The sequence below is a fragment of the Vanessa tameamea genome, chromosome 11 (assembly GCF_037043105.1).
Source record: "Vanessa tameamea isolate UH-Manoa-2023 chromosome 11, ilVanTame1 primary haplotype, whole genome shotgun sequence".
NCBI lineage: Eukaryota > Metazoa > Arthropoda > Insecta > Lepidoptera > Nymphalidae > Vanessa > Vanessa tameamea.
The window spans coordinates 8155866-8179005 of NC_087319.1; the positions used below are offsets into that span (position 1 = coordinate 8155866).

Genomic DNA, 23140 nt, shown 5'->3' on the forward strand with positions numbered 1-23140 from the left:
TTACGTACGTAGTTTCGTGAGCTAAACACGTTGTTGCGATTTGAACTACCTACGGACCCCGGCAAATTTTAGCATGAAAATTTGTTACAACTGTGTAACTTGCTTAGAAACAGAAAATATAATAAACATGGATAACAAATATTCACCTCACAAATCAAAATACACACGTGGATTGTTCACAATTGGAGGTTTGTAATATAAATGTAAATACTAAAACTTATGAACTATTTTGATATTTTATTTGAATTATTTCCAATTCGTACTGGGGTTGCAAAGAATAAAATCCAAACATTCTGCTCAAGAGAGAATGTCACCAGGAGAGAAGGTCAAGGGCATTTACAAGATTTAACTTTGTTACTCCATTACTAAGCGGAACAGATTTAGATATTGATTTTTTATAAATCTGGATGAACATTTATAGCCATACTATGACATTTGAGTTATTGGTGTTTTTAAACTTAAATATAATATTAGTTCCGGAAAAGTATATGTATATGAAGATTTGTACAAACGTTTTGGAAATATTGAAAAGTCGAAACTCTTTGAAAACAACCTGTTACATACACGTTTCGTAATATTTTCACAGGTATAAGACAAGGTTACTGTTTTCTTAAATTGTTGAACAGCAAACCAGTCATAATTTATTGTTGATGATATTATTGAAAAATACGTACAGTCATGGGCCAGCTATACGAGTATGTATATAATTTTAATAATTACAAAGAATAATTTTGCGCGTAGAACAAAAAATACACGCACAAAAATACTTAAATATTTATTATCGGATTAAACTTTGCATGACACATTTAAAAAATCCCAACGTGTATTTGTAAATTAATTTAAAAAAGTATTATAAAACTATGATTAAATAAAAAAATAAAAAATTATTAGGCCGCGTCATAGAATTGTTTTATTGCGTGTTTTAGACGTTTAATAAGAGATTTATTTAAAAGTTTTTATATTTTTCTAAATCACTTGAACATAAATGTTATATAAATAATAATTAAAAATTGAGTAGAGGGATTCCTGATAACATGAAAAAAATAATTAATTAAAAGTAAAACTTTGAATATTCGCATGTCGTTGTATACAAACAAATATTAAATAGAATTTAAGCGTACAAGTTTATTCAACGATTAAGTAAACAGCATTTCGGCCGAAGTTCTTGACTCTACGGATAAAAGCCTAATAGTGTTTCACGTAAGTTTGAAAGCGTTTTCAATGTTACCGAAACAAACAAACGCAACTTGTTTCACTCGCAAAACTCAATTTAAAAGCACTTACTCGCGATTTGCCTGAGCGCCGTCACAGCCGATCGTATAGTGTTGAGCGTACGACGTCTCAGGTTCTTTTTAAAGGAAAAGTTTTCCATGTCAATGTTCACTGACATTTTATTATATAAATCTATAATGTTCGCCCTGAATACCTTTTGTACGCGGAGTCGCGGATATACTGGTAAATGCACATTACTATCAGCCCGTCCACATACGAAAAATAGGTGTAATCAAATCAAACAGGGAAATCTGTGGAGATGAACCGCCGTGTTTTGAAATATTTTATTGATTGGCGCAAACAGTAAAGTTGGGTATTTTATAAAATAAAAGATCTGTCATTTTCAAATTAAAATTTTTAGATTCTGTGATTTATAAAAAAAACATCCTACATTGATTTTTGTATGTTGCTAATAATTCTACTTTTATTTATTACTAAAAATATGTGCATACAATTGGATTTAACAATTTACTTTTACCCTAAAAGAATAGATCTGTCTTAAAAACTGCCAGATATGATGTGCTCGGTAATAAAAAAAAAATTAAAAAGTCTTAATCTTCAAATATTGCTGTAAAATCATAACATTTCATTTTTAAATGTTATGATTCGTTTTACTTTACCAAAATAGGCGATTAAGAACAAATGATACTACACAAATTAAAAGCTTCAAATTTTTTTATTGAATACAATATTAAAGATAAATAACGATCACGACTCTTTCCTACTAAATTCTGATAATATATTCGTACTTGATAAATTTAAAGCCTATTTACATAAGGTCGAGTGTGATGCATTGTATACGTTTGCTAGAACGTACAGTAAACAGCGGGCTATTTTCGAACAGCTACTGGATTCAGGTTCATTAACAGAGAACGGCCTTAGAATATAACAATGGCGATTCTAATTTCGTTTTACGATTATTATCTCTACGTCTTTGGATAAGAAGTTATTTAAGTTGAATAATTTATAATAGTGACAAAGAACGTAAATAATTATTTTGAATTTGACATTCCGTAACTATATCCGATAGTTGATTTTGAATTATGATAGATTTGAAAAAAAAAAACGAGTTTAATTCCTTATTTTTAACACGATGCTGTGTGTACACACACATTTATACAATGATCGTATCTATGTATCAATAATTTTATCTGGAGACAATTAATAATGTTGTCGACTATCGTTAATGTAATGTTTAATTACATATTAAGCACCTAATTAAGTTTTCATTTTAAACAATTAATCAATCGGTACTGTTATTGCAATCTCTAAAACATAAGATCGAAAATAAAATTTTCAAAACTTGTAATGTAATATATATTAAATCTGAGTAATTACACAGTGTTGAAGTAGAAGAATTAACTACGATTGGTCGAATTTTTGCCACAATGACCATTTATGGACTAGACTTCTACGCAGAAGATATTGTTCTGCGTCTATTCTCTCGATCTTAAAAGCCAATGCGGCGCAAAAGCGAAACGAAGGGAGATACTCATAGTTTAAGCAGTATCAACGCCTTTTCGTGCTTTTCAATAAACGGGTGTGTAATATTGCTCAAACTCTTAACACAGTGCTGCGAAAATTTGTATGGGAGAAAGGTGCAATATTTTTTTATTGACCTAAAAAGTATTTTAATTCAGGACCTAGAGATATGGATATGCCTTATTATGTAGCCACAATGGCCAAGATAATTAAAATTTATGTAGTCTTAATTTATATAATATCATTTAATATTCACGCTGATATTATCGTTACATTGTATATAAAAAAATTCACTTACCGCTGTCTGCCCTGTGTATGCTTAGATCTTTAAAATTACACAACGGATTTTGATGCGTTTTTTTTCAATAGACAAATTTATTCAAGACGAAGGTTTATATGTATAATACATGCACAATATAGTAAAGAAACACTGATTATTTTACAGGTTTCTAAAGTGATGTCGTAAATAAACATATTTTGCGCTTACATTGCAAACGCTGGCTGAACCCTAAGAGATAGATCAAAATAATGTAGTACTGCATTGTACACCTTAAAAAGGTCTTCAAAAAAGTCCGCCATGGTAGGTATATCTCTTAAGGATAACCCACAATAACCATTTTTTATCCTTTACTTTTTACGAGAAATAATGGCTTATTTTCGAAGCGCTTTTAAGCAAAACAACATTAATCTTTATCTAATTAAGTACCTTAAATACATTGTGCATGTAATATAGATCAATATGGCCCTTTACAGCACGTAATTTAATTAATATTTTCGAATATATTACAGATTTAAAACGCAGGGACATAACGGTTTGTATTGTCTAATGACAAAAAAGCTGTGAACGCTGTAAGACATTCTGTAGTATATTTAGTATGAGTATTGCACCCATGCGAAGCTGGGGCGGGTCACTAGCATATACTCCTTATCGTCGCGTGTGTTTTAAAATAAATAATAATAATGTATGTAAAAATATTATATTTGAAATAAAAACTCTTGAGTTATTAACCAGATTGTTTTTGTATATATTCTGTATGTAACTAAATTTACGATAATTAGTTGTAGTAATGTATAAAATATTTAACGTAAAGAAATCAGATACCTGATTGAATGTTAATATGTGATTTTCAAAACGGAAAGCAAATTATGACAAATTCTAATTAACTAAATGAATAACTGGGAATCAGTAAACCACCTGTGACCGACTCGAGAGCAAGCGTCGTTAATAATTAATTATTCTTGTGTCGTAAACGAGCTATTCCAGATTTTGCTCGTTTATTTTAAACGCGAAATACTATTAAGTTTCCTGAACTGTGCCGAAAAACAACTCCCGAACAATATAATCGCAGTTTTCGTTGAATTTTAATTGTATAAATAATTAGAAAATTGAATTGGTTCAGTGATTTATATTTTTTATTTTTTTTTATAAAATACGACGTAAGAATATTATCCATTCCTGGGGATGTCAGCCACTGCTCCACAAACCTTCTGAAATAAAGATGTTATGTCTCTTGTGCCTGTAATTTCACTAGTTCATTCACGCTTCAAACCGGAACATAACAATATTAAGCATTTCTGTTTGGCTGTAGACTATTGATAAGTGATATCTATGCAGACGAGCTTGCACAGAGTCCTACCACCCAGTAAAGTAATATACTTTTAAATATCGCTTATAAATGTTCTTATTAGATCTGCTCTTTAAAGTCAAAGTATGTATGTATGTATTTCCATCATGCGTGTTACACAATGAGGTAAGTAGGTATAGATAGATTTTAAATGAGCATTGGGAATGACAATTACAGAGGCAATTATATAATCATTAGAGAGAATACGTAATATGTTTGTATAAGTAATTTAGATAGAATATATAATTCACAACCGAATTATAATTATGATCCATGTACGTATATATATAGCGTGACATTACACAAGTAAGAATTTATTACGTAAAAGAGTATCCTAGTGGACTGTCTGTTGATAGAGAAATCTATATATTAATACGCGAAGAGAAAACTTTGTACTTTTTAATTGTGAGCCCGGGCATTGTTAAAGTTTATGTAGAGAAGGAGTGCAGAGTGCTAAAATGTATACGTATTATGTATGTATGTGTATTACAATACATGTAATTAAGTAGAAATGAAATAAAACATTCATGGTTTACGACCTTACAGGTGACGATAATGAAAACAAAAATTATGTCATACTTAAGAATCAATAACGCATTTTGTAACATTTATTTATTATATTATATTATTTATATATTTATGGTATAAATATCAAGGTATTACTAGAAAAAAGATTAACCGCAGAAAAACGGGAGTTGGCGACATTGATTGAAAATTAGCAGAGTGAAATATCGTTGCGCTGGTCACATATTATGTTGAAGTGCAGATAACCGTGGGATGTGGATCAGCAAATGCCGCGTAGGGTACTCTCTAGCCAAGTGATCTAGAGACCTGAAAAAGGGGACGGAAACCGACTGGAAAGGAAAAGGGAAAAAGCAGGACCTTTTGCGTATCTTACCTACATATGTTCAATGGTGGACTACGGTTTGCCAAATGATAAATGATTATGTCAATAATCCATTACGGTATCATAAATTGCTCTCAGGAAAGATAAGTGCCACTTGCACTTGTGTTAAATATTAATGTTAATGTCAAACGTTTAACACATTTATTATAAATGGGTTTAATAAACCTACTCAGATGAGCATATTAGTTTTTTTAATAATATTTTTTTTTAGCATAGGTACTGTCTTATATTCACTGATTTCTCGAAATTATTAACTCTCCTTAACTCTGTATTTATGTTGAATCATAAATAAGGTTAATACTATAAAAAACTTTCTTCCTTGATATTGTAATTAATATGAAATTTTACATTAATTATATCTTTACATAGTATAAAACAAAGAGAAAGCGTTCTCTGTCCCTATGTCCCTTTGTATGCTTAAATCTTTAAAACTACGCAACGGATTTTGATGCGGTTTTTTTTAATAGATTGATGAGTTATTCGAGAGGAATGTTTTTATATATAATACATAGACAATATAGTTAAGTAACACGGATAATTTTAAAAGTTTCTAGTGTGCTGTCGTAAATTTATACATTTTTTTGCGCTTACAGTATAAACGCTGGCTGAACCCTACTAGATAGATCAAAATAATGTACTACAGAATTGTACACCTCAAAAATGTCTACAAAAAATCCGCGATGGTATATGTCTATCTCTAAAAGATAACCCAAAATAAACATTTTTTATCGTTTACTTTTTACGAGAAATAATGGCTTATTTTCGAAGCGATTTTAAGCAATATAGCATTAATTCTTATCCAATTAGGTACCTTAAATAAATTGTGCATTCAATATAGATCAATATGGCCCTTTACAGCATGTAATTTAATGAGATGCATGTATTTACTGAGAGGGTGGGCATTGGATTCTGTTGCCCGGAGGGCTCAGATCGCTTGACTGTGTCTCCTGGAATAGCCTTACTCATTAAAGGGAGCACTTCCAAAGTTAGCATCAAGCGGACCACCATCAACGCGCTAACAACGCAAATGCCGGGTGCTTTGACCTGTCGACTGATGCGATTACGAAACAAAGTGGTCGCACTTTTCGAACGGGAAGAGGAAGCCCCCTTTGCAATGGCGTGCACAATGCTCTCGAAGATGGGCGAGGAGGACCACGGAGGGAACCCAAGTACGATAAGCGTGGACGCCATGAGAGTCGCCTTTGAAACAGGTAACATTGCTGTCCGCTTTGGCTGCCTGTTAGCCTCGAAAAAACATGAGGTTATCGCATATGAGGACAGGGGGGAAGACTTGAGTTTCATGAAACCCGATGTCCCAAAAACATTCCCCACTGCTATCATCATCGAGTCCCAATTAAGCGGAATTGAGCGATTGCAGCTAAAAATAGCGGCGCAGAGAACGGCCTAGGCCCCGGAGTACCATCGAGACAGACGGCCCCGAAGTACCATCGAGACGGAGTGACAGCGGTGACATGTTTAATCCGCGATTTGGTATCTCCGAAGAACACGACTTCGCACTCACCCCAATCAGACCCCGGCCCGTCGGTTTCATTGAACCGACAGGCGCAGTCAATGAGGGAATTCCTGATGGTCAACGACCAGGGAAAGCCCAAAACAACACGCGTCCATCTAACAAGGGCCGATAAGGGACAAGTAATACCACCAAAGCTGAGACCAGCGTCAAACCCTCGAGACCATGCAGTGAATGCTTTCCTAGAGTTCCGGACTATTGTGACGGCCATCCGTGAGGTCCACTTAGCCACCTGCAAAAAGATCATGCAGACCTACCGACGCGATAACGAAAAACTGCTGGAGGTGGAGCTTGAAGAAGCCGAGGTGGCCATATACAACAACGACACATCCCAAGTTATCAAAGGGAAAATGTCGGGGCGGTACATGGCTGCTTACAGCGCTGCAGAAGGATTCGTGGGCCTGGTTGAAGATGAGGGGCGAAAAGACGCATTACCTAGGTTCTTCACACCAACAGGAGACCCAGTGGTAGTAGTGGCCAGATGCATGAGAGTAATGCTAGACGACAGGATACTCGCGATGGCAGAGTCCATCTCAGAAGGTCCGGGGGTCGACGCACCTCTCGTGGGTTGGGAACTGCCACAGATATCGTGGATAAACGGGGTACCAGGATGCGGAAAGACGACTCACATGGTCAGGAATTTCGATGAGGACAAAGAAGTGGTAGTCAGCTCCACAATCGCAGCCCCCAAAGAACTGAAAGAACAACTTACACACCGATTTGGCGAAAAAGCTAATAACTATGGCTTCCGTGACAAGAAAAAGGTACGAACTATGGCATCCGTGCTAGTGAACGGGTTCAACGAGAGCATAAAATGTAACCGTCTTACGGTCGACGAAGCACTCATGAACCACTTCGGAGCCATAGTCTAGTCATATCGACAGAGAAAATCTGTTCGAAATGAGGTACTGCCGACCAAGCTTGACAACAAACATCACCCGTGAGTTATCCTGTACGCACCGAAACCCCCTGGACATCGCATACGCCATTAGCGAGGTCTACTGTAACATCTACTCTGCAAGCCCCATCGTCCACTCCCTTAAAATGGAGAGATTTCACTGACGCCAACATACCATCCGACCAAACCAAAACCCTATATCTGACCCATACGCAGGAGGAAAAGAAACTCCTGATGGATCAGGGATACGGAAAAGGTGAAGGGTCAAGTGTCATGACCATCCACGAATCTCAGGGACAGACCTATGGCGACGTTATCATAGTCCAGTCGAAGAATGTGAGGCTCCGTATACACGAAAGTGTTCCTCACGCAGTTGTGGCAATCACTAGACACACTAACACCTGTGTCTATTACACGAACGATGGTAGCGACGCTATCGGCAGATTCATCGGCCGAGCGGCGGGTGTTTCAGAAAAGACCATCCTTGACCACAGCCTCGACATCCGAGTCGCCGAGGCTGCACTCTCTCTGATCGAGCACGGAGCAGGGCCCGCTGGATTGCAGTAATTAGCATTAAAAAAAAAAAATTACCATATACAGTATTTTTATATATTATATATTATCATATATATTTATTATGGATTATTTATATATTATTTTAAATTGAAAAAAAAAACAAAAATTTTAGTGTGGGCCACGTCTTCCAAGAAGACGACAAGCTCGAAGTCCAGCGAAGATCTGCTGATGTTCAGCAAAAATATAAAATAACGCCAAAATTTATAAAAATAAAATGTGAAAAAAGGCACGGGCAACTGTGAGCCCGTGGATGTTGTAAAATAAAAAAAAAATCCTTATCCAATGAAATACCTTAAATATATTGTTAATTTAATATTGATCTATATGGCCCTTTACAGCATATGATTTAAATGAATATTTTCGAAGATATTACAGATTTAAAAATTGCGGAACGTAGCGTTTACGGAGGTACCGGCCGGCCGGGGCGGCGGTTCTCCCTGTAGCACTTTGAATTTAGCAGCAATCGGACGCGGTTATTATCGGAGCTCTCTAGCGAGGGAAATAACAATCCATACTTCCATACTTAATATTATAAATGCGAAAGTAACTCTGTCTGTCTGTCTCGCTTTCACGCCAAAACTACTGGACCGATTTAGATGAAATTTGGTACACAAATAATCTAGAGACTGAGAAAGGACATAGGCTACTTTTTATAAAGAGCTGTAAAAGGTTGAAAAGGGGGATGAAAGGTTGTAAGTTGTTGAAAGTATTGTCATGTTTAGAATTTTTAGAACTAGAAGCATAAAACTTATATTTTAGGCTGTACACTTATAAAATAACATATTATGACACCCACTCACGAGGGAATTTTGGATAGTCTACCCCTAAATGGGTGAAATAGGGGTTGAACGTTCGTATGGAATTTTTAAGTTAGAAACATGAAACTTTATTTTTGGGATACTGATTAAAAAGGAGTAGATACTTATTTAAGTGTTTCTGCATATTCTACCGCTACGGGGGTGATATAAGGGTTGAAAGTTTGTAGAGAAGTTCGTCATTTTTAAGATAGAAACATAAAACTTTATTTTTGGGATACTGATAAAAAATGAGTAGATACGTATTTAAGCGTTTCTAGATAATCTACCATTAAGGGGGTGAAATAAGGGTTGAAAGTTTTTATGGAAGTCCGTAATTTTTAAAAATAAAAACAAAAAACTGTTTTTTGGGATACTGATTAAAAATGAGTAGATACGTATTTAAGCGTTTCAGGATATTTTACGCCTAAGGGGAGAAATAGGGTTAACATTCCGTATACAAGTTAATCTGGAAGTCTGTAATTTTTGAAATTAGAATCTAGAAATTTTATTTTTGGGATACTGATTAAAAATGAGTAGATACGTATTTAAGCGTTTCTTGATATTTTACGCTTAAAGGGAAAAGTAGGGGTTGACATTTCGTATACAGGTTAGTCTGGAAGACCGTCATTTATGAAATTAGAAGCATGAAACTTTATTTTTGTGCCACTGATTAAAAATGAGTTGATATGTATTTAAGCGTTTCTGGATATTTTACGAGTAAAGGGAGAAATAGAGTTTGATGTTTTGTATACAGGTTAGTCTGGAAGTCCGTCATTTTGAAGTTAGAAGTATGAAATTTTATTTTTGGGCTACCGATTAAAAATGAGTTGATTCGCATTTAAGCGTTTCTGGATATTTTACCCTAAGGGCTGAAATGCACACCAATGTGGTATACAAAGAGGTATTACATTAACTTAACATTTTAAGTTAATTTGTAAATATATTCATATTCTACGCGGGCAAAACCGCGGGTAACAGCTAATTAGCACATAATTTCTTATTTATCGTTGTGTATGTTTTTAATATATATTATGAGATACAACTAATTAAGTAATCAGCTTGAAGGGAAGGTTGTTGTTTCGAGTGCATTCTTGCTAAATAAGTGAAAACTATCTGAGATACTCTTATATATTTTTTATGAAAAAGTACGAGAAAACTGTTTTGTAATTCTTTATAAAATAATAGTATTTAATGTAATAGTTTTGTATTCTCTAATCTCAATAAAAATTAATATCTTGATAATTTTAATCGCTCGATGTTTCGCTTAGATTAATACCTAAATATAAATACTTTGCTCAGCGAAAATTATATATAAAGTGGATCAAATTAAAGTATATGTAATTATAATATTGGTAATATACAAAAAATAAATCTATCAAGAATAAGACATGAGAAAGTTGGTCTGAGAAGGTTTGTATTATTTATTTGATATTAAGTCCGATCCCAATTCGGCGATATAATTCCAAGGGTATTTAAAAAAAATTCTTATCAATTAACATTGTATATAAAATAATAAATGTATACACAATAAAAAAATATATATAAACTTATTATTCTAAACGCATGACTGTTGTACCAGCAGTATAGAATGTATCAATGATATATATTCGGTGATTTTTTTGTCGTTTTGCTATAATTAATAATTAATTTACACAATTTTTATGTAATAATTCTACACTAATACGTATGAACCCAAATTGAGTTAGTTACAAAGTATACGAGACAAAATATATTAGGACAATGGTCGTTAGAAATTCAAATACTTTTTAAGCATAGTGCTTTGAAAGATATTCTCATGTGCTCAATTTATTTTCATAATTCAAATAAGTGAAGGAAAACATCGCGTCGAATCCTGCATGTGTCGGATGATAGTCAGACACCTGTCACATATGTTTACAGTCTGTATTTTACTTTTATTTACTATTTTTAGATTAATAAATACTTTTGAACTGAATTTGTGAGACTAAAATAATGAAATAATCTAAATAATACCATCTGTAAGCAATATCTTTTATACCGCGGTCTGTATTGAATGGCGAAAGTTTACGGTTTTGGAGTGGGTCAGACGACGTGATTTCCACCATCTGCTTTTATTGGAACATTTGACTTCGTCTAAAACCTAGCTTTATTGTTATAATACTTTTTATGTCATTTGTTTGTGTGAAAGTATCGTCACTTTTGTAACAGGTAATATTTTTTTTTATATTATGTCTTGTTCGTTTTTTATATTATAAGTAATTTAATATGAATTTGAGTTACAGTTGAGAAATAAAAAGAGTTTCTATATAAAATCCGATGTATTTCTTTGCAAAATATTGGGTAATAAGAAATACGCAACGTGCTTCATAACAATTGCATACATTAATAGAACGTTATGTACGATTTAAATATAGAATAATATGCATCAACAGGTGTCATGTAGCCAATTTCAATCCAAGTCTATACTCATTGAAAACAATTGAAATGTGATTGGCAACTGTTCTCTGGCGAAACTTTGCCATAATCGATATCGCACGGAAATTTCATTAGTTCCACAAAGTGTGGAGTTTGAGGTAAGTTAGATGGCACGTTCCGTTTGAGCTCGGCCTTGTCTCGGCCTGTTTTAAATTGTTCTCAAGCTGGGGAATACACAATTTGAGGACTTATCTATGACAACTAAATAAGTTTTAAAAAGTTTCAAGAGATAAACCGATTTGTTGAATGTTTTATATATTAACAGTAGTTTAAAATTGTTTTTTATTTCGTAATACTTAATTTTGTTTATAAGAAAGGCTTATTGTCTGAATGTTTATTTATCAATTAAACTATTAATGTTTTAACAAAGTTTTAAACAACAATAGATAACATTGTTTTTCAAGCGCATCACAAGCAGTAATGTCAGGTTTTAGTACTTTAGAAATAGGCAAGTAATAAAAACTGTTGAAACTTACTTAAAACAATTTTAACCGTCGTCCTCGTACACGTCCAAATGCAATGAAAGAACTGAACAAGACGCTCTCTGAACGAAATCTGTTTAGGTTCCAATTCGGTATCTTCAAATCTAACTCTTTTCTTTGCAGTCTTCCCTTTGTTCTCCTTTTCTAACTTTTTACTTTTAACCAAATTCGATTTGTGTACTTTCACTTCGTTTAATATTTCTAATGTCGGTCGATATATATTATCACTCAATAAATTTAATTTTGTGGCACTGTCCAACTTGTGATCAGTATTAGCTACATTTTCGTTAATTTCTTTTCCTTCTACATGTAGCGGTCTTGCTTGAGCACTTTGAGCTTGTTTATAATTTTTAAACGCCGTGTTTATATTAGGACACAATTAGATGGATTTATAACTGTAATTAAACGTTAAATATGTCTTCTTGTGTACACAATACAATGCGGTACTGAGGGGTTTTCTGCTATGACGCCAATAATTTGCAACTCGACGACGCGTCTAGACGACTCTTGGCTTTGTTTCAACTGTCGACTTTAGGGCGCACTTAAATATGAACCAAATGAAGATATTCATAATAAATTAATCGGTATGTTTGCTCGTATCAAAATTTCTTAATTATTTATGTATGACTATTGTAAAGTAAAAATATACACTGTAAAAGAAAATTGATTCTCATTTTATTAGGTTTATTTTCAAAACTTGTCAGGTTTATTAAATATTAAGTGCAACGGGTATCCGGCTTGATTTTGTTAATTAATTGCTTCAGCCACGATATTCGAGTTTAAACATGTTTTTCTATATCGTCGCAGTTCAGTATACAGAATGTTACGACAGCACTTTGTTTATTATCATCTCAAAGGGTGGCTTGTTTGCAGATGTTTGCATAAAACAACAGGTCGGTTACGCTTTTAGGTAACATCATGGTTTAATTAATGTTCGTAGTTGTTGCCATTATTGATTTAGTTGATTCCTTCATTGTTTTTTTTTTTTTTAAATCAAATTCTAATTTATTTTAAAATCGTTATATATGGTTTACCAAGTTGGGATTTTAGAAAGTTCTTAAAATACATTAAGTCAATCCACGCGACGGTAAATTATACATACATCTAAGATTGAGTACCGTAGTGTTATTTTTATGGGGCGTGCATATAGGCTACGTACCTGGTCACCACACCATAAAAATTGAACATTTAAGATAACTATATTAATGACATTTTTCTCCATCCTCGTGGGGATAATTTTTTGGCGGTATAATGTTGAAGATGAGTAGGTAGAATATATGGTTGTTGCTACCCAGATGGGAATGCATTTAGCTCTACATAACATGTAAGTATGAATACAATTGCATATTAAGATATATAATACGATATACGAATAAATTTTTTTTTATAAAGAAATAAATTATATTTTAGTTTACCAATTTGATTTTTTTTCTAGATAAGTTTATGTAATTAAATAAATCGGTCATTTTGATATTATACGACTTAATTCAAAATGTTGCAGTAATAATACAATTGTTATCAACTATAAAAAATTACAAAAGTATTTTGAAAAAAAATAATAAGAAAAAAATAATCTAAAATAGCTACTAATTAATAAGGTTCTTTTTATGATTACAGTTACAATTAAGACTTTCTCGCTATTAGCTCCTTAATAAAATAGCCATAACATTCAAAATTACGAGGCCGTATAATGGGATATGGGCGGGACTTTCGCTCACAACAAAATTTATTATTTTTACTCACATTAATGTTTATGGAGTTATAACGAAATAATGGGTGCCAAATACATTAATAGTCGTAACTTCCAAGTCAAATTAATATATATCATTTTATTTCATAAAATAACTTAATGATAGATATACCTTGAAATTGATTTAAACTCGTGTTAATCACATAGTCAGTCAGTTTTCTCTTTATAAAAATAAACACTAAAAACAGTCTTTTAGTTTGCAAAAAACAATTTTGTAAATAATTTTATGATTGAAATGCATAATTAATCCCCCTGAAATATCATTTCGTGTAATATTTAAATTACTGTTTCAGTTCTTTTTTTTATTCTGAAAGGTATTTTTTGCTCGTGAAATTCACTGATTGAATGTAAATTTATGAAAATGCTCTGGATTCTTTTAACAAAAAATGATAGCAGCATACGTGTAACATACAGATTATATATATTTAAATTATTTAACTATTTTCATAATTAGAGGAAATTTTAACCCTTTTCTTGGGTTAATGATACGTAAGGCAAAAATTAGTTTAAAAATATTTATTTATAATATTTGGTTTGTAATCATATGTGGATGATTAAAATGTCGTTGTAGTTTATTATAGTCATAGGAATAAATCACGTAGTTAGCGTAAAACATATTCACGAATCCTCCTTGAATGTTTTGTTTGACAAAAATAAAAAAATATAAGTATATTTTGTTCTATGTTATTGGTTTCAACCACACTGATATAAGAGAACTAAATATTAGCAGTTTCGATACGCAGAACTGTATAAATATGCCATTTAATTTTTTTGCTTTGTTGTTTAGTAAAAAGTATTTAAAATAATATTTTGTACCTACATAGAATATTTGCGTTGCACTGATACAGTAGAAATTGATGAAATACATAGAGTTAAAATATTAAAAAAAAAAAAAGGAATTCGAAAATGTGTCAAAGAAACCATGAGTTTAACAAAAATTAATAATTATGTTAAGTATTTAATCTTTATACAAATTTCTTTTACGTGCTTAATTATATGAGCGCATTGCAAAGTAAATAAATTAAAATTACCTAGAGCAAACTTGACGCCAGTCCACGCGGTGCGGAAATAGTGGAACAGGCGGCGGTAGAGCGGGCGGTGTCGTCGGCGGCGCGCTGGCGCCTCCGCGTCGGGTGCGGGCGGCGCCTCCGCCTCGCCCGCACCCGCTCGGCCGTCCACCGACGACGCCGTGTTGCGGACCCAGCTTTGTGATCCGCTCCGCTAATGTGACCGCACCATTATAACCACAAACTACTCGGATACATTGTTCGCGCGTCGAAACTTTTCATTGGCGTTACACTGTATTCGTTGATTGCTATGTTCGCACTTACACTGTTTCCATTTATATTCTTATAACTGTTTAAAAACAAATAATATACGTTTTTTTTTAAATTATATTTTGGTAATAAATATTGTTTACCGCAACACTAATAGTTGTTATTTTAAGTGAATTTTAATTTGAAGTACATCAATTATTAAATACTAGTTAATAATTAGTTTGTTAGTTTAAAGTTGAGGAAAATACATTTTTTTAATTAAGCATGCCGTAAGCGTCTGAAAAATATGCAGCCGGAAATCTGTGGACAAAGAAATGTTTTGTTAGTTTATGTAGAGACAAACAAAAATATTTTTAGCATATTACGTATTAGATGAAAACATATTATTACTTTACATGTTTTAATAATAACAACAATAATCAAAACATTTTGTTAAAAGTTAAATCAAGGCGTGAGAAAGTAGTCTTTGGTAAAGTTGGTATATTTGCAAACTTATATAAATAAAGTTAGTAAAATCAAAGTCAACATATTAAAACAGTTTGAGTTAAAAGTTATTTAAACTGAAACTTCACCGTAGTTGTGAATAAAGCCGTGGGGTTAAAACTTTGCTTGTTTGTTTCAGATTTGCATTAGAATTGGATTTTAGTGTGGCGTGTGTAAATGAAAGAGCACGTTCGTAATTCACTTATGGAAAGTATCACGTGATCATTTCTAGAACCGTAATTATTGGCCTGTTTCCCGTGCAGTTGAGCACGTATGAAATAAATGTATTTGACTTTCAGAGACCGACTAACAATTAATACACAAAACCGAAACAAAAGTTTCATAAAATAAATCGATTGGAGCTATTTTCTATCTTGAAGGCTTAGTAGATAAAATTGTTTTTCTCATCAGCGAAGTGAATAAGTTTTGTAAAAGATTTTTTTTTTATTAATCTGCATCATCGCAGAATAATATTTTTTTAACAGCATGGCCTCATAAAATCATTGCTACATATTGCGAAGTCACTCGACTAACCGAGCCTCCCAGCTTTATTTCTAAGGGACAATGGCAACTGTCGAGAGCGCCATACAAACTTGTACAATTTCGTAACTACGGTACCTACAAGGGATTTTAAGCCGTAAAGCTAATATAGAGACAGTATATCGGAAAGCATAAAATGGTTTGTAGGTCCATAAATTAGACCATGCATCACTGTCACCGTGGCGTGGTAGAAACGAAAGGATACTTCGTAATAACCTGTGAAATGAACGTTTGATGACCACTTGCTTTGGAAAATATATAGCAGTTGCCAAGTTGGATGGCAGGGAATAATGACGCGAACGAAGTAGATTGGTGTGATTAAACTTTGTGATTAAATTTGAGTAAAGTTTTCCTAATGACATAAAATCTAAGAGTCTTTAGTAATTAAAATAATTAAGCTATTATATAATAAAATACCCAAAGATAATATTGTATTTTTTACCCTTGACTACACATGTGGCACTTTTAAAGATTATTGGTTTTAATAAATAAAATATTATATACTATTTTCTAATGAGATAATAGGAGATAATTGTTTTTATTGAAAATTTAAATACATCGTATAAACGTTTCAATTTACAGTTTTTTTTCTAACAATTTCTTGTTTTACGTTTTGACGTTCGAAATAAAATAATTTCTAGTAATTTCTACTAATTATAAAATGTACATGGATTGACAAAGATTATTTCATTGGTAGAGAGACATTCTTTCCGTATTATGAATATCTCAGGGGAAATCTTGTTTTGGCTGCTTGTGGGTGTGAGTGGATTATTAATATAATTTTGAAATCTTCAGCATATCATTCGCTTTTTATCGAGTTTGACAATATATATGTATTATTTATAACAATTATATGTAATTTAACCGTAATTTAAAATTCAGTATAAAGCGATATGGTTTTAGATAAATTGTTAGGAATCTACGATCCTATAAAAATATATTATACAGGAAAATAATAAAATAAATAGAGTGGAATTGAATTACTTCGTTTAGTTTTGCTTAATATTTTATTTATTACAACGCATAAAAGTTTTCTATGTTTTCCAAAACATTGTTTCTAAATAAATTTAAATATCAATGTAATGAAGTCTTCTCAAAGGATGACAATTTAATGTTGGTTATTTGAGTTTCTAGAATATCAGTAGCATTTTAAAAAAAAAACATTGCATGGTCGAATATTTATTGTGAAGTACAACAAACAAAACATAAATATGAAACAGACTCAGAGCAGTTCCAAAATGAAATTTATAGATTAGAATCTGCTCTAAAAAATATTAGTAATAAATATGAATTAGCTCAAAAACAAATAGGAGAACACATTCTTGCAGCCAATGAGCTATTAAATATCAATAATTATAATATGGAACGATTCGACTCCCTAACAAATGAGCAAATAAATTGTAATTGTCAGTCCGCTTACACTTTGCTACCACGTCCTCCGGTCGACGAGTCACATACTGTCACAGAAAATAGTATTACCAAAAACATTTCCCAGAAATGTGTCACTGCAAATAGCAATAGCCGACATAGCCTAGTGCGTACAATGTCTGACCCAGCCTGTAATATTTATAATACATATATGTATTCGGACAAGGTAGGCCAAGGGATGGGATCATTATTAAGCAATCATTTGAAGCAAAGTGTACTTAATATGTGTAGTCCTGGACTACCATACACTGAAATGATAAATAAAATTAAGCAAATTAAATACAATGAAAATTCTAATATTATAATTTTATGTGGAGACAGTTTATCAGTTAGGAAAAAAGATGTCTTAAAATCAATTGACATACTACTTGATATTAATAAAAATTCTAAATGTAAGTTTATTCTTTGTGCTTACCCATACTCTAAATTTCTAACGGAAACACAAAATAAATATATTTATAATTTAAACCAATTACTACACAGCATGACATGCCGTCATAGTGACGGTCATACGGTCATAGCGACATATAATATATTTGATCCAATTGTAGATACTACAATTTAAAAAAATAATTATACCCTTGATTAGTAGTTGTGCTACTAACAATAATAAATTAAAAAACTAGGTAATAAGACAACGGATAAGCACTGTAAATATATTATTAATATTGTACATCAGAATATACAGAGATTATCCAGCAAAGAAAATGAAATAGAATTATTTTTAAAGTACTTCAATATTGACATTTTTTGTATAACAGAACATTGGATCTTGTTATATCAACTACCACCTAGTATTAACAACTATAAATTGTCAAGTGCGTTCTTTAGAAAATCAGTTTAACATGGAGAATCATTAATATACACAAAGCAGAATATAAACTGTAAAGACCAAAAAGACATTGTGGATCTTTCACAAAAAGCGCACTATTGAATTGTCATGTCTGGAACTCGAGCATACTATAGCAATGTGCGTGTACCACAATCAGATTTTAACCTGTTTGAATGTGTGCTGGAGGATCCCCTTAAGCGTGTTTGTACTGGGCGAAAGAATGTTGTTATTTGTGGAGATTTTAACATTGATAATTATATATACATATTGATAATATAAACCTTGTTAACCTAAATAAAATGTTTTCTGAACCTACAAGAATATCAGCTACTTCCGCAACCTGTATAGACAATGTGTTTTATAATTGTGAGGCCGTTAACAAGGAAATCTTGTCAAACCTAACATCGGATCACTGTGGCCAAATTGTGTCAATAGGTATAAAAGAAAAACAAAAGAAACGGAAAATCACTTGTAGGCCAATTACTTTAAAAGGCTTAATTACCTTCAATAACGGTATACAATGTAACCTTCGAAATTTGAATTTTAGCTCAAACGATCCCAACGTTTTTATATAATTCACTTTTAAAATTAATTGAAAACGAATTTAATAAAATATTTCAGTTAAAATCTTTTTATCTAAACGATCAAATACAGTTCTCAGACTGGGCCACTACCGGTATCTATATAAGTCGAAATAAATTATATGAGCTATATGAACTTAAGAAATATAGTCGTAATTATAAATTTCTCTATTTTGCTAAAAAATATTCCAAGTTATTTAAACAAGTTTGTCAAACAGCTCGTTCGTTGCATATTAAAAATAGAATTTTAAAATCTAAAAATAAAATGAAAACTACTTGGGATATTATAAGTTCAGAGACAGGCAGAATGAAGTTTGATGCAGGGCAATTAACCCTTAATATAAAAGGGAATATTGTAAGTGAAGATTTAGATGTGGCCAACCAATTCGAAGAATATTTCTCTAATATTCCTTTGAATACTACTAAAGGACTTAATGCGTCACCCAATGACGCCTTAGACTTACTTAAGTGTTACGTTCCCTAGAATGAGTTAGAATTTTCTTTTGAGAGTATAACTCCGTACGATGTATTAAAAAATTTTAAAACATTAAATCTTAAAAAAACCAGTGATCTTTGGGATCTATCAGTTACAATTATTAACAACGTAATTGTCGACTTGGCTCCTTGTTTAGCTATCATATTTAATAGATGTATACAATCCGGTATTTTTCCAGATCTATTAAAATTAAGTAAAGTAATCCCATTATTTAAGTCCGGTGATAAAAATGACAGTTTTGCAGGGAAAACCGTAAAACTAATTGCTAATGTTTTTTATTTTTATTTGGTGCTCCACCAAATAAAAATAAAAAACATGGTAAATATCCCGTTTTAAATACTGTTAGTAATAAAAATAACCATGTTAATTTAAAATCTTATAAATAATTATTTTTTATTTTGATAAAAAAAAGGTTGTATTTTTTTTTTAATTAAAATTGTAAAATATACATATGTAGGTTACGAACACTGCATAGTTTGCACTTTCATAGTGCGGGTTAACGCAAACATTTTGAAAAGTTTTATTTCAACATAAAGTAAAGTAACAAAACTATTTTAACTTCGCACATATTTTGCTTTTCGATATATTTTTTTAGGGTCATAATTATTTGGTGTCTTTTACAATTATTTATAATTTTTATTAAATTCTTTTAGAATTACACATTTAAATTAGTCGTTTTAATTCAAGATAACTCGTAAATAGTATATTGATAAAATATATATATTTATATATGGCAAAATATATCTCACCTTCTTGTACAGATAATTAATTCATATTTTTATTTTATATACTTGCATTTTATTTATGAAGTTGCTTTAGTTTTTATCAGAAAAAAATTACTAAAATACACGAAGTCACTAAAATACTTTGTGTGTCAATTCCTTCTAGCAAATATTATAGCTGTATATACATACTGTGGGATGGACATACAAAACGAGAACCCATATTATCTATTTAAATATTTATATATGTCGTGAGTTTTAACAAACATATCACGAAAATCGGTCATAATGTATTATTATTACCCATTAATGGAATCACGCTATAAATTTATGCGTGGATTCAAAATCGTATTGTGAGTATGCTTTTAATAGATAATTCGTAGTAGAGCTTTTATGATTTATTATAAGAACCAGTATTTATCAATAATAAACATTATGAGAAATTAGATATTGTTTATCTAAATTACTTTGTCGATCGGTGTGGATACGGCTCGCCTGGTGTATTTTTGTTACTTCAAAACATTGACACTATATGGAAGGAAATTATCATTAAGAATATAAGATATTTGACAATGACACATTCGTAAAATCATAGAAAATTATTCTAGATATTTTGAAACATTTAAACTATTTCGGCAATAAACATCAATTTATTAGGCGGAATAAAATGTTAGAAACCGAATACGATTATAATTTCTAACGGTTTAAATAACGTTTAAAAATCAAAATACTAAAAATAGTAAAATAATTCCACTGGTGATATATTTCCTTAGAAGCTTTAACTCAGGTTTGAGATATTTGGACTTTTAATTAATAATAGATTAATACTAGATAGTTAATTAGCAAGTGTAATTCTTATATATTTTATTATGATTTGGACTTTGATTTTGAATTTAAAAGTAGTATTTGTAGAAATAATTTGTGAAAGTTTTTTACTTTAAAATTGTTTGCACCATATTGTGCAACGTATTTTTCCAGTAAAGGAAATAAATATATATTTGCTTGAAATATTTAGTATAGAAATGCCATTTTGAACATACAATATATATAACGAGTATTAAATTCATATTTATACACATTAGGAAGCACTATATCTTGTGGACGGTCGGGTTAGATATCTGTTCTGTATCTGTTAAACTCGCGAAGTATAATACGATGAATTTTCACGAAGTGTAAGTTTCACACCGATACTACGTTACGTCAGTAAAAGTTAATGATCCATGTTAAAATAATGTCTTTTGTTCTGTGACTCAGTTTCGTTTAAGCGAACGCTTCGATACTTTCACAATAAAGACAACTTAAGTGAAAAATGTTTGTTATAATATATCGCTTTACGTAAGACAGCAAATTAAATTTATATTAAGACCGTTTTAATATTATTTTTATATTATTATTATACCTGTAGTATGATATATATTATTGTCATACTACAGGCACATAACATGTTAGTTTATTTATCCATTAAATATATATTTTGTTTTATGTTCTACTGTTTTAAAAACGATGTAACAAAAACCCTATTGTATTTATCTGTACATCGATTATTTCGTTGTCAACACATATGAAATTAAAAGTATACCATAACAACAAGATAAAATACAAAATAATAAAAAAATAAAATAAAAAAGGAAGTTACATAACAAATAAATAATGTTACGCTAATCGTAATCGTTGCTTGTGTCTTTTTTTTTATTCATCAAACAGCGATAAGTGGATTGTCGTGGTGACTATTCATCAACCTGCTTAGAACAACATCGTTTAGCATATACAGATGTTCCATTAAATGTATTGATTACTTTATATTTCAAAATATACGTCGAGGTTTTTTATACTTATTTCCTGTTTTAATGTGTATGGCAGACTGTTCAACAATATTGGTATAACGTATTCTAAGGTCTGCCTACCGTAAGTATTATTACACAAGGGGACAATAAGTTTCGAGTTTGATACATTTCGTGTTCTTCGTACGTATCCCAATGGATATCACTCAATTTCCCAAGGTTGGTGGGGCATTGGCGAAGTAAGGGATGTTTAATGTTTCTAATAGCACCAATGTCTATGGGCGGTAGTGACCACTTACCATCAGGTAGCCCATTTGCTGGTCCACCTACACATTCCATAAAAAATAAATTATTGTATTTTTCCTGAGTACAGAAAGCGGTTGGTCTATGAGATCCTTACTTAGTAATATGCTTTACGATGGTTCTTTTAAAGAATTACAAAAGCATTTCAAGTAAATCTGAGACGGCCACTGCAACGAAAAACTTCTGAACGGATTTAAATAGCCTTCTTTAAAAATATTTTTCAGCGATGAAAAGAGTAGAACTTAGAAAGCAAAACCCACATTTAATTCTACCTTTTCCATTTCGGCACTGAGATAAAAGTATACGATATAGGATTTCTACTCGTTTTTTTCTTTATTGCACAACTATTTTATATATCCTTTTGAGTATATCACACAAAATTTACAAAGACTATAATTTTACGCTAAAATATTCACAGCATGATTTCTCGGTTTACGTATAAAGTACCACTATAGCGTGCCTGTTGTTTACCAAAATGCAGGAAATAGATACATTATATTAAGTTTATTTATTATGTAAAATCATAATATTGAAAAAAGTAAATATAATAGCCGTAGTAAGCTAGTAAAGGTGACAAATAAGTGTTTTAATATATCAATAACTATTTAATCCTAAAATATTAACATAAAATCTTCAACAACAACAGGGCTTGAAATACTATCCAAATACGAGAATGAATTACCCTAGTAAAATAAGGTTAATTTATTTAATGTCTCGTATATTTAAAGTTAATTAATGTATGAACGAAGCTTACTCCAGCTTTGTTAAACTTAGTTTTAATTTTTTACGAGAAATTATTTGCGATTTCATCATCATTACCTAAACTTGGCTGCACTAAGTGCTCATTTAGTGGATGAAAAAAGGGTTATGTACTAGCACCCAGCTTCTCTCGCAAAAAGTAATCCCTAAAACGTGTTTTATAT

The 23140-nt window shown here is 31.5% G+C and overlaps 1 protein-coding gene across 1 annotated transcript in view; it reads right to left on the bottom strand.

Moving 5' to 3' along the window:
• Window positions 1-22498, bottom strand: part of LOC113402521 (Kv channel-interacting protein 4-like) — a 99542-nt gene extending 77044 nt beyond the window's left edge. The window contains exons 1-3 of the mRNA XM_064216318.1: window positions 22490-22498; window positions 22214-22240; window positions 14806-14995 (exon numbers count right to left, since the gene is read on the bottom strand). Of these exons, the coding sequence (XP_064072388.1) occupies window positions 14806-14995; window positions 22214-22240; window positions 22490-22498 (226 nt within the window). The remainder of the gene's footprint in view (window positions 1-14805; window positions 14996-22213; window positions 22241-22489) is intronic.
• Window positions 22499-23140: the final 642 nt, after the last annotated feature.